The 12,777-nt window shown below is 40.5% G+C and overlaps 1 protein-coding gene across 3 annotated transcripts in view; it reads right to left on the reverse strand.

The window, feature by feature from the left end:
- The window catches only part of LOC148033869 (uncharacterized), an 84,770-nt gene extending 72,680 nt beyond the window's left edge, over window positions 1-12,090 (reverse strand). The window contains exons 1-2 of one of the 3 annotated variants that reach the window (XM_087681873.1): window positions 11,933-12,090; window positions 10,413-10,630 (exon numbers count right to left, since the gene is read on the reverse strand). In XM_087681873.1, coding sequence (XP_087537999.1) covers window positions 10,413-10,554 — 142 coding nt within the window. In that variant the 5' untranslated portion in view covers window positions 10,555-10,630; window positions 11,933-12,090. Of the gene's footprint in view, window positions 1-10,412; window positions 10,631-10,692; window positions 10,712-11,932 lie in introns of those variants that run through there. The other 2 variants (XM_087681874.1, XM_087681875.1) reach the window with 2 other exon arrangements.
- Window positions 12,091-12,777: the final 687 nt, after the last annotated feature.

Consider the following 12,777-nt stretch of genomic DNA (forward strand, 5'->3'; position numbering starts at 1 on the left):
TTCCTAATGCATTTGCTGCTCCTAGCATATCAGGTACACAAGAGGGGCTAGTCAACAGGATACAATATCGCATATTAGTTGAGTTTGGAATTGCATCAATGTGAAAGTATAAAGCATCACAATGCTTAAGGGGAAGAAAGGCCTATAGCCTAGTCCAGGTTTTAAGACAAGTTAGAGATAAAGTTTGCACATGCTTTAGCATTGTTTCACCCATAGATGCAAAGTGGATGGAAGAGAATGACTTGGCAAATCAACCTCAATCGTTGTAGCTTTACCTAGATGCCTTTCAATTGGAGCTGACTGCAATTTAGGCTCAGTCATATTCAACAGAGCAAAGGTCTTGTCATGAGGACATGTATTTTTGAAACCTCACTTAACATGTGGATTAATATTTAATCATATAGTTAAGTAAATGTTGCACATGTGAAGTGTAACTGGGGTTAGAGTAAATTTATGAGCCCGAGACCCGAGGAAATCACAGGATATCAAAGATAAAAGTTGCTATAAGTTATGCCGCACAGGTACTTCGTGGTATTTGGTGCCAGTTGTTGGCCTAGGTCATTCATTTGGCCATAAGTGTCAATTGGTGATACTAGGGAAGTGGCGTTTAATGGTACCTAACACCAATCTGATTGTCAAAGATGACGCAGAGACACTCGAGAATGGAAGTTACCTAGCCAATTTAATTATTGGCTAGTCATATTATTTTCCAAGGCACTGAAATAATTATTAGATTAATTTTAAGTATTTAAAGACTAAAAAATAATATTTAATTATGGATAATGCTAAAAAAACCATTTGGGAAGGCTGCCACTTGTCAAAAATGCCCATGCAAGACTGAGAAACATCTTTAGAGGCTGGAGAGACGCATTTTTCTACATCTACTCATTGTACTCGTATACCCATTCATATGCACCTCACATATAGCATAAATACTTTACTGTACCCTTCTCCACTTATTCATCTACACATTACACACTCCACATCCACCATAACCAAATGCTAAACACACCCTCACATCTATGCATTACTCACACCTTGACTCATACACACTAGTACGTACAGTCACACGGACACTCATGCACTTAGCTTAATCACACTTGTTCAAATTCACACTAGGTGTATACAGGCATATTCATGTATGTAAGTTTATGCGCACAACCTATATCCATCAACACCTACATACACTAACATACAAACCCCCTTTACAACACACACTACACATCCACTTCCACCACCCTAGAGCCAAGATCATTTCCACTACTCTATATTCATTTCCACCAAGGAACCCACCATTTCACTTCCACTAAGGTCACTTTTAGGGTCACAAGGATACTCCCTAAGTGTGGGGATATGTTGAGAGTGAAAGAAAAGCATTCAGCCTGCAAGAGAGAGGGAGGAGATGCTACTGGTCTGATCTACAACCATTGGAGGACCTTCTGAAGCAGCCAAGGGCAGGAGAAGACCAATCAATAGTAGGTGACAAATCTACATGCTATTAAGACAGGGCAACAATAGTAATAAATGACTGATTTTCTTCAATTCTTCGCGAAGAAAGTCTGAATTTTCTCTCCTCGGCATTCTCTCTCATCTCCTAGCCTTTCTACAACCTTGCTCCAAAGATAACAGCATTGAGATCACCAGAAGCTGAGAAATTTCAGATTTCTCTGCTATAAATCCTAATCTATGCAGAAATTAGGGTTTAGCAGCAAAAGCTTTGAGAAGTGTGCCAAAAATTGAAAGCTCCAAGACTTGGATTAAACAGGGCTAAAGCTGTTTTCAATCAAATTCAAGTGGAGGGACCAGCAAATCAATGAATTTGGGGCATTTTCCATCTCCATCCAAGCGGGTAAAGACCACTTGACTGCCAAATCAAGAGGCAAATCAGATTGAAGACTTGTTGGTCATTTTGGGTAACAAGGGGAGTTGGAATAACGAAAGGGATTGGGAAAGTCCCATAGTACATCAACTTCTTTAATTAAGTTAATAAAATACTAAAAGGGGCACCAATTTTGGAGCCAACAGGGTGTCCATTGTCCACGATTGTAAGTTAATTTGCATTTCTCACTTTTGTAAAAAATGTTGCTGTTGTAACTTAGTTGTAATCAGAGAATTACCACCCATCCACAAAAGGAAGGCTGGTTCCATGGTTTCATTGTTAGGACACCACTCAATCCCTTGATTTGGTGGGCCTGAGGCACCTGATTGCAAGCCAAAGCTTTGTGCTAGTGTTGATTTTTACTAAGAGCTATGAAACTAGAGCAATATGTTTTCATACAATGAGACGAACTCAAGTGATGCCTCTCAGTATGAACATTCACATGGGAATAAAGGAAATGCAATGTCTGACCTTAGACAAGGCTCAAACCATGGACAACAAGCTAAAAATATTGCTATTGGGCAAGATACATGGCCTTCAAGGTTTAAGGAGACTGATGACCAGCAAAGTGAAGAGAAATTTGATAACTAGTTCAAGAATCTAATGAGGATAGCAACAAATCTCTTTATTGAATTGACAAAGAATCCTTAATTTATCCAATTTTTAAATGCTCCAAAAAAGGACAGTAAAGGCCAGAAGAAGAAGATATCTTCTACACCTTCGGTACAGCAAGGTGCACTACAGATAATGCCAAATCCTTCATTGAAGCTCCCAAAGATGCTAATGAAACAAAACAATTAATACCTACGAGGCAAGGAATGCAAATGCAAGGCCATCATAGAAGTGCCAATCCAATGAATTTTGGACAGCCAGGCATGCATGCTATGATGGGCCAGCCAGGATATTTTGGAGAAAGCACGATTTCTCATTCTATGGTTGGACAAGGACTGCATACGGGAATGTATAGCACAAATCCCTATGGTATGCAGCAACCAATGCATGGTGTACAAGGCCCAATGTATTCGGGTATGGCTGGAAATATGCAAAACCCTATGTATGGCAATATTGGTTTGATGCCTGGGGCACGAAGTAGCATATTTGGTACTACATACACCCCCAAATGCTTATGGGGCTCAAGGAATGAATGTTCATCATGCAAATGCTCCATTTGGCATTGGTTTTGATGTAAATTGAGTAAATGCACCCTTTTTGCAATAGCCAGTGTATGACAACTCGACACCCAAAGGGGCAACAAAAGAATATGATGAGGGTGGAAAAGAAGTGAAGTTTGAGTCCTTTAGTGGTGCACAAGATAGGCTGAAAGCTTTGACTTTCATTCAACAGTTTGATGCAGCCTATCCAGGGGGAACTTCATTAAGTCCTCAAGGATTCGAAAGGCAGCCACTTTCTTGAAAGGGAATGCATTACAGTGGTGGTCCACTCTTTTGATGCAAGGTAGAACACCATCAACGTGGGTACAATTCAAGCAAATATTTGCATCGAATCGATTGACAAGTACATTTGAGGTGGACATCATAACAAATTGGAATAAGCTAGATGCTAAGAAATGTAAGAATTTGGAGCAATATAATAAGAAGTTTTGGGATGCATTGCTGCCTATTACTTCTTATCGCCCCATACCCCTTCATGAGCAAGTCTAAAAATACATTTGTGGACTGCCCAAAGAAATTAGGGATTTTTGCATTAAATCCACCATGTCTAGCATGTCTCAGGTCATAGATATTGCTACTACAGCCGATGCTTTGCTGCATGGGAAGGATTTGGGCTACCTAAAGAGTGAAGAGAAGCCTAATAAAAAGTTGTTCAAGGAGTGCCAAATAGAGCATTTTCACGACCATCGTTCATTCCTTGAACCCCATAAGCATTCATGGGTGCAAATGCAGTACCAAACATGCTACTTTGTGCCCTAGGCATCAAACCAATGTTGCAATACATTGGGTTTTGCATATTTCCAACCATACCCAAATAAATTGGGCCTTGCATACCATGCATTGGTTGCTGCATACCGTAGGGATTTGTGCCATACATTACCATGTATGCGATCCCTGTCCAACCATAACATGAAAAATCATGCTTCCACCAAAATATCCTAGCTGCCCCATCATAGCATACATGCCCGGCTGTCCAAAATCCATTGGATTGGCACTTCCGTGATGGCCTTGCATTTGCATTCCTTGCCCCATAGGTACCAACTATTTTTTTCATTAGTATCTTCAAAAGCTTCAAATCAAGGGTTTGGCATTATCTTCGGTGCACCTATCTGTCTTGAAGATGTAGAAGATGTCTTCTTCTTTTTACCTTTGTTGTCCTTCTTTGGAGCATTCAAAATCAGGTAAATTGAGGATCCTTTGCCAATTCAGCAAAGAGATTTGCTATTGTCCTCATCAAATTCTTGAACCAGTCATCAAATTCCTCTTCAATTTGCTGGTCATCAACCTCCTTGTACCCTGAAGGCTCTGCATCTTGCCCAATAGCAATATTTTCAGCTTGTGGTCCATCGTCTGCCAAGGTCACGCATTGCATTTCCTTCATTCCCGTGTGAATGTTCATACTAAGAGGCATCATCATTGCTTGAGTCCATCTCATTGTATGAAGACATATTGCTGTAGTTTCTTAGCTAAGAGTAAAAATTGGCACTAGCACAAAGCTTTGGCTTGCAATCAAGTGCCTTCGGCCCACCAAATCAAGGGATTAAGTGGTGTCCCGGCAACGAAACCATGAAACCAACCTTACTTCCGTGGATGGGTGGTAATTCCCTGATTACAACCTAGTTACAACAAGGGATTTCAATAAATTGGATTGCAAAAATTATCAGATGCAGACATACATAATAAACCATGTTTTGGTTGCCAAGCAACTTTGGGTTGTATATCTAATTCGAATGTTAGGCTTACATCCCCTACTACACAAAAGTGCTAGAGGTTCATCTAGTACATCCACTATCACCAGTGGATCTTCCACTCCAACCCCTCCTCCACCTCTCACAGCGGGTCAGTTGAGATGAAATGGACACAATGCCTAGGCACATGCTTTGATTGTAAGGTATTCCAACTCTCCTGGCTGTCCAAAATGACCAGCAAGTCTTCGATCTGATTTGCCCCTTGATTCAAGCAATCAATTGGCCTTCACCGCTTTGGTGGAGATGGAAAATGCCCCAAATTCATTGATTTCTGCTCCCTCCACTTCAAGTTAACTGAAAACAAATTCAATCCTATTGAATCCAAGTCTTAGAGATTTCAGTTTTTGGCACACTTCGCGAAAATGCTACTAAACCCTAATTTCTACTGTTGATTAGGGACACGTGCGAAAAATTAGAAGCTTCAAAACTTGGATTCAACATGGCTGAAGCTGTTTTTAGTCAAATTCCAGTAGAGGGACCAACAAATCAATGAATTTGGGGCATTTTCCATCTCCATCAAAGCAAGTGAATGCCAATTGACTACCCGAATCAAGGGGCAAATCAAATTGAAGACTTGCTAGTCATTTTGGACAACAAGGGGAGTTGTAATACCGAAAGGAATTGGGAAAATCCCATTGTACATCAACTTCTTCTTCAATTAAGTTAAAGAAATACTGAAAGGGGCACCAATTTTGGAGCTGACTGTAAGTTAATTTGCATTTCTCAATTTTGTAATAAATATTGTTATTGTAACTGGGCTATAATCACGAAATTACCGCCCATCCATGAAAGGAAGGCTAGTTTCAAGTCCAAAGTATTACCTAATGCTCAAGGGGGAGGTAGCACTTCCACTCCTCCAGTTGTGGACAGCTCTCTCATATGTAGTGAACCTCAGATGTATTAAGCATGAATCCAAGGTATTGTGCTGATACTATGTCTGCTATGAGGTCTACTCAGTGTACTAGTCACTGTGAGATGTATGTAGACGAGTATGGTTATTACCATAGCTCTAAGACTATACTTTTCCATCAATTTGGAATGAGTTCATGATCAATTGGGCATGAGCTTTTGCCTCAACTTTCAGATCAAATTTTGATCAGTTTCAGTTGAGTTTTTTATCAGTTTGAGAATTGTTTATGGTCACTTTTGGGATCAGTTTTGCATTAATTTTTGCAATGGTTATTGATCGGTTTTTGCAATGAGTTTGTGATCAATTTGGGGTCACATTTGCAGCAGTTTGTGATCAATTCTTAAATCAGAAAATTATCATATTATGCTCAGTTTTCAATGGCTTACAGTTGGTTCCATGAACAGCAACGTGTTAGTCTATGCCATTGACTGTTTCAGCCATGGTTTATGCTGATTTTATGGTTTACTATGGTTGTGAAGTTTAGAACAGTTGAGAAACATGAGTTATGGATGCATCCAATGTCAAGATATGCTAGGGTTTGCACTGAGAAAACAAAGCATGTATGACCAAGATTGAAACACAAAGACTCAGATAGAGACGAGCAAAACTACAACGCAAAGAGCAAAACGCAAAACACAAAACTCAAAACTCAAACACAAAGAGAAGACTCTGAACTGAATGAATGCTATAAATGAATGTAAGAGTGTACACAATGCCCAAGGGCAAAGCAATGCAGTGTCAAAACTCAAACACAGAGACAAACGCAGAGAGAAGACTCTAAAGTGAATGAATGCAAATGAATGTAAGAGTGTACACAATGCCTAAGGGCAGAGCAATGCAGTGTCAAAGAGTGACGTCTACTAGAGATGGATCCCAAGTGCAGTAGTCATCAATCGAAGATGAGAGCGCACTAAATAATAAAGGGCATCAGGCTAGTCACCAAAAACACAGCAATCAACAGCAACTGAAATCTAGTAAACGCAATAGTGTACCACCAAAGGAAGACTGAAAACCAATTACCCGAGGCAGAGAACTGTCAGGCAACAGTAGGAGTAGACGGCTTGCTGGATAGCAAAAACTCAAAATGCAAGCTAATCAGGTGCTACGATGATGCAGCAGATGGAGACCTCCAAATAGCAGGGCGATGGCTGAATACAAGCCGCCAAGGGCTGGATAGTGATGGGTTGCAATTAGTGATGGCTAGACAACATATGGTAGGTGACTGATGGCTGAAATTTGCAGTGGAGTGAGAAACCTACACAAAAGGATAAGGCTGAATGGTGGGCAGCCTATTTATTTATAGATATTGAAGGGTGCCAAATCAACTGTAAAGTGTGTTTTAGCTTAACATCCAATGGGTTTCTAGCAACAATTATGGGCTAATTCTTAGTATTATTTAATGTTTATGCTGGCTGGAAATTTTCAGTAAGGTTTGGGACAGGTGGCATGGTTGGACAACAGTGGCCAATGTTATGACTATGATGCCTTATGAAAATTCCCATGCAACATGCTTTTGATTTGGCACAATACAATGCAATTGAGGACGATTGTAGGGATTTCAAGGGGGAGATCTGTCACAAGGACGTGAAATTTTGAGATGCTTTAATCTTGCTGATAACATTTAATTAAGTTATTCATCAAATGTGGCAAGTTGTTTAGCACATGTGATGCACATGGCAGATATTTCATGGTAACAAGCTAAGGACCCCAAGGATGCAATGGAAGTCAAAGGCAAAAGTTGTGATAGGTTATGCTAACTACGTTTTGGGAGTCAGTTGGTGTCAAATTTTGACCCTACGACAATTGTTTGGTCAATAAGTGTCAATGATAACACTAGGGACTAGCATTAATTAATTAATTAATGTCAATCTAAGAGTTAATAATAGTTGGAAACCACTTTGGGTTGCAAATGACCTAGCCAATTTATTAGATAGACACATTTAATTTTAAAAAGGGTCACAATGACTTAAATTAATTTTTGAAATTATTTAATTTTGAAAACTAATTAAATGGCTAGATAATGCTGAAAAATGGATTTAGAAGACTGCCACTTGGTAAAAATACCCATGCAAATTGAGAAAACGTTTTTTGGGACTAGGTCTCAACCATTCAAATAGTTTACAGCTTAGGGGGGGAGGGAAGGTGGAGAGAGAGAGAGAGAGAGAGAGAGCTGCTGGTTCATTTTCTGATCAGAGAACAACAATTTGCTACAAAAAACAGCCATCTCGAGGCCTCAGTAGGCAAGGGACAGTAGGAAGAGGAGACACCTTCCAAGGGCTAGTAATAGCATTGCCGATCAAATGACAACATTTTGAAGGTTTGGAGCTGATATCATTAAATGTAGGCCGGAATAGGCAGCAAGTAGATTTTAGGGTTTTCTCGGAAAGAAAATCAGATTTCTCTCTCATCTTGGCTTTCCCTCACCTTCTCTAACCCTTCTCAAGAGATCTTAGTACTTCTCAGCCATTTTGAGTAAATCTCAACCAAATTTGGTGGACAAAAGAGGATCTCTATTATAAATCCTAAATTTTTGCAAAAATCAGGATTTAGCAACCACCTTGGAACCCAAGCCAACAAAAGAAGACATCACACACTTAAATTAGCACCTGAAATTCATGGAATTGACACAGATTTCAGATGTCAAGCCATCCATTGTGAGTTGGGGCAACATTTGGCCAATTGGTGGTTCCATTTGTGCAAGTCTTGGGTGAAAATCAAGGGGCAATTGGTCCTAATTGCTTATTGATAGTTTGCACAACAAGAGGCTTTTGGATCAACAAAGGAGATTGTGGAATATCAACTTACACTCGATCCATCAACAATTAAAGTGCAAAAAAAGAAGAAAGAAATGAATGCTGAATGCAAACTCACTGAAGTTATGGACAGACTCGTATGAGGTGTGATACACCATATAATGAAGGAGTGGCGGCAAGTATGCAGGCTAGAAGCAAAACACAGCTCTAGGGTGGCTGGAAAAAGTAAGGTGCAGCAGTTTACAGCCTGGCAACAGTAGCTGAACGAAGATGATGATGAGAAAAAGCAAACGCAGCTGTGCATATGATGGTGACAGCAGCTGAAGGCTGGCAATAGCTGGAAGAGGCCAAAGGACAGCAGGGCAGCAGCTCCTAGAGGCAAAGAGGGCAGGGTGGCAGCAGTTTTAGAGAGAGTTGATGACAATGATCATAGCAGAGAGAGGTTAAAGAGCTAGCACTAAAGTGAGATGGACAAGGATTAAAGTGACAATGGCGGATTCCCCTTCATAGAACTTTCTGAGCCAATGTCTTACCTTACAACTCTTTTTGGAATTGTTTCGAGAGCCAAAAAAATGTGATAAATTTGTGGCTATTTCTTAGTTGCTTAATATCACATTCGTCAAGACTTTGGTTTTTATGCTTAAAGGGAAAATCCACATCAAGGATCCTATCATTTTGACTCTTGTACAGTGCAAGGTTTTAAGGTTGACTTCTTTTGGTCATGGATGGTGCATATAACGACAAAGTGAAGACTTCTTTGAGGAAAACATATAAGGTTTATCAGCAAAATTACCAATTCTAGCAAGGGTTCTTGGACATGCCATATCTTTTGAAGCTATCTATATCCAAGATACTTTAAAATTTGATCCTACAGCTTGTTGCTTTTTTTCAGCCCATTCATTCACATGTGTTTGTGATCATAACCCTCTTAGGGAGGTTTGTATTGGGAACAACTTTTTGTGAAAGAATACACAGTTTTACTATGCTATGATTTTTTGTCTTTGTTGCATGACTTGTCTAGGTTCCTGTGTAAGCAGATAGTTCCAAAGGCATTAGTGAAGATTCTTGCTTTCTTTGTTCTAAGTGTGGTGAGGCATATTAGCTACAGGGGCTCAATAGTTATTTCTTGTTTACTCTTCACAGCACCAATATGCTCCTTCATGACACCAGGGTTAGCAAAGGATGAAGTTGAACTAAATGCATGATGTCCTGTGATGTTCAAGCTCCCCCACATTGCATGCAGTTCCACCATCCAATTCCATTTCCAAAACAAAGAATATGGTTGTTTCACTGCAGCAACACAGAGAGCAATAGCATAAATGCCATTAAGATCAGCATGTCAAGAGGTTTAGATCGGCTAATGCATGCATGGTGGTAGGTCTTGCAAAGACTTAAGTTCTCATTTTCTTAGTGGTAGTTCTCAGCCTGTATTCCACCCAACAACTGAAATTGACAAGAGGAGTTGTATTTCTCTTCAAGTTCACTTGGTGTAGCAGTCATATCCAGATTCCTGCCATCAAATTCTCAAAGCAAGAACATATCTGACACTTTTTAAGGCACTAGCACAAATAATTCATGACCGTCATTCAGAAGGCCATGGAAAAAGCAAAAGATAATTCTTCCTTGTACACAATTGCAAAAAGGTGAAAAAACATTCAACTTGCCAAATGCAACAAGCCACTTCAATATAGTCAGTTTTGTCACTTTCTATTTGCTTATAGGAAACACTATGCAGGGCAATATTCACAAGCCGTTGCTATGATGCCTCAGAAATCAGACACAATGGGGGGGGAAACAGACTCAAGGTTACCTGTATACACAAAAGTATTGTGAACAGCAAATTCACATTTGGTGTTTCTGCTGCAGATTCAATGATTCCCCTAAAACTTTTTTCATGCAGAGAAAGAAGCTTTGCAATCATCACATTTTGAATGTTAGTTAAGGCCGAACCTGTGTCAACTGGCGACACTAATTTTCCCTCGCATCCTTCATCTCTTGCTCCCGAGCTCCCTATTCCCTCCTGATGTTTGTGGCTTTCTAGATTGCCAAGCCCAAGAAAATCCCTCACAACAAATTGATTCTCAGTGGACATTTCAGTTGACTTGAATATAATCTACCACCTGATCCAGACAAGACAACCTTTGTGATCTGATCAGTGAAACCTGAGACTGAAGAAAAGACAACAGCGAGAAGATTAGATGGTTTATAGGTGAAAGTCTGATTTCACAACCTCACAAGTTTCATCTTTTACTTTAGATGTATCATATAAATAGCCAACCAGCATCCTTCTTTGAAGACAGCCTTACTGAGTCTGCAATAATCTTTTTTATTTCAGAAAATGCATGCCTTAGAACTTTCAAAGCTTTGGGAAACAAATTCATGCAAGTGAAGTCATTTTTCTTGTGAAAGTTTGCCATGTAAATGTCCCTCTTGTAACACTGATTCACATCTGTCAAGGTCACCTCGCAAAATAGCATATACACCCAGAGTCCAGACATATCCTCACTTCAGAGGGCAAGTTAAGATCCATCCAAACAGAGTAACATCTTGCTCAACGCCATGCTCATGCATCTAAAAACAAAGCGGATGCATTTTACCTCTTGGAATGAATTGTTCATCCATTTGACACAGGCTTTGAATATTTACTGAAAGCTGCTGCCAAATCAGCCGAATGAAGTCCTACAACTTTTGGACACTGCAAATGGTGGCGCTGATGATTGGTCCAGCTCCAAATCACTATGATTACTTAAACAATACAATCGATGCAGAGCACTCTTCGGGCTGTGACCCCATGCTCATGCATCAAAAAACAAAGCAGATGCATCTTTACCTCTATCCATTTCACATCGGCTTAGAAAATCTACTGAAAGCTGCTGCAAATCAGCTGAATGAGCTCCTACAAATTTTGGACACTGCAAATTCTGGTGCATGACAATTGGTCCAGCTCCAAATCGCTATGATTGCTTAAATGATACAATCGATACAGAGCACTCTTCAGGCTGTACCCCATGCTCATGCGTCAAAAAACAAAGCGGATGCATTTTACCTGTTGGAACGAATTGTTCATCCATTTCACACAGGCTTCTAAAATCTACTGAAAGCTGCTGCCAAATGAGCTGAATCAGCCCCTACAGCTTTCGGACACTGCAAATGCGGGTGCACGATGATTGGTCCAACTTCAAATCGCTATGATTACTTGAGTGATAGAACCGATGCAGAGCAATCGTCAGGCTGTACGACTCAACCCTAACATACATGAAAACTCGCAGGGGAGGTCGACAACTCTGTAACAAAAGATACTCAAACGAGAACATCATTCTTCAAGTAAGAGAAAGGCATTATGCAAGGCCAGCCACACCTTTAAGCTTCCTGTGATCTGCAGTCAAGTTCCTAATTCCTTTCATACCCCTTCGAGCGCTGAAATTTTTGCTGCAACCGATTGATAAAGGGACAAGTGGCAGGGGCTCTACCTTGCAGCGTATCAGAAATCAGACTGGCATTTGAGGAAATCAGAGACCGCCATATCCAGGGAACGAAGCTTCGTGTGTATAGAACGGCCTGGGGGCGGGGGGGGGGAAGGTCCTCCCTCCTCCTTATGCTCCTGATTCACAAGTAGTGCATGACTGAGTGAATGATGAGGGAATAGGGTGATGCTGACGGTACATTGGGGCGGGCGACCGGCTAGCGCCGGTTACGCACACGTGCGCTTTTTCATTGATACGTCCAAATGTACAGATGTGGAAAAAGCTTCTTTTTTGTTGCTGTCGTTATTATTCAGTATATAGGCTTGATTTTGGTGGCCCACCTTAGCCAGCTTTTTTAAATGTCACGTGTTGTTTGCTCTCTCGAGTCTCGAGTCTCTATCCCCCCGTTCCCCCCCCCCCCCCCCCTCCCCAACACACACACACACTCTTTCCCCTCGCTCGCGAAAAACTTTTTTCTCAATCGGTAAAAATAAATGCGAGTATCCAATGCAACTTGTTTTGATGTCCAAACACTGTGAGACATGCCAGCTTTTCGAGGTAAAATACATATAGAAAATGGCACTATATATTGCTCCAATGATATAACCAAAGAAGCCTAACATAGGCCCATGTGAACAACCACTAGGGCAATCTCTAATGGCAAACCACATGCTACTCTAAATGGAAGAACATGCATGTTTCCCAAACGCTTAGAAAAGTGTCTCCCCTTCTCCTCTTATGCTTAGAATCACCATGTAATGTCTCACATCACATGCAGAGAGAGTTACCCTTATCAACCACAAAAAATAACCACATACTTATGCCACACAAGGAAGAATGATAATGTTGTA

The sequence above is a fragment of the Lygodium microphyllum genome, chromosome 7, assembly GCF_053477565.2.
Source record: "Lygodium microphyllum isolate KBCC chromosome 7, Lygodium_microphyllum_v1.1.10, whole genome shotgun sequence".
Taxonomy (NCBI): Eukaryota; Viridiplantae; Streptophyta; class Polypodiopsida; order Schizaeales; family Lygodiaceae; genus Lygodium; species Lygodium microphyllum.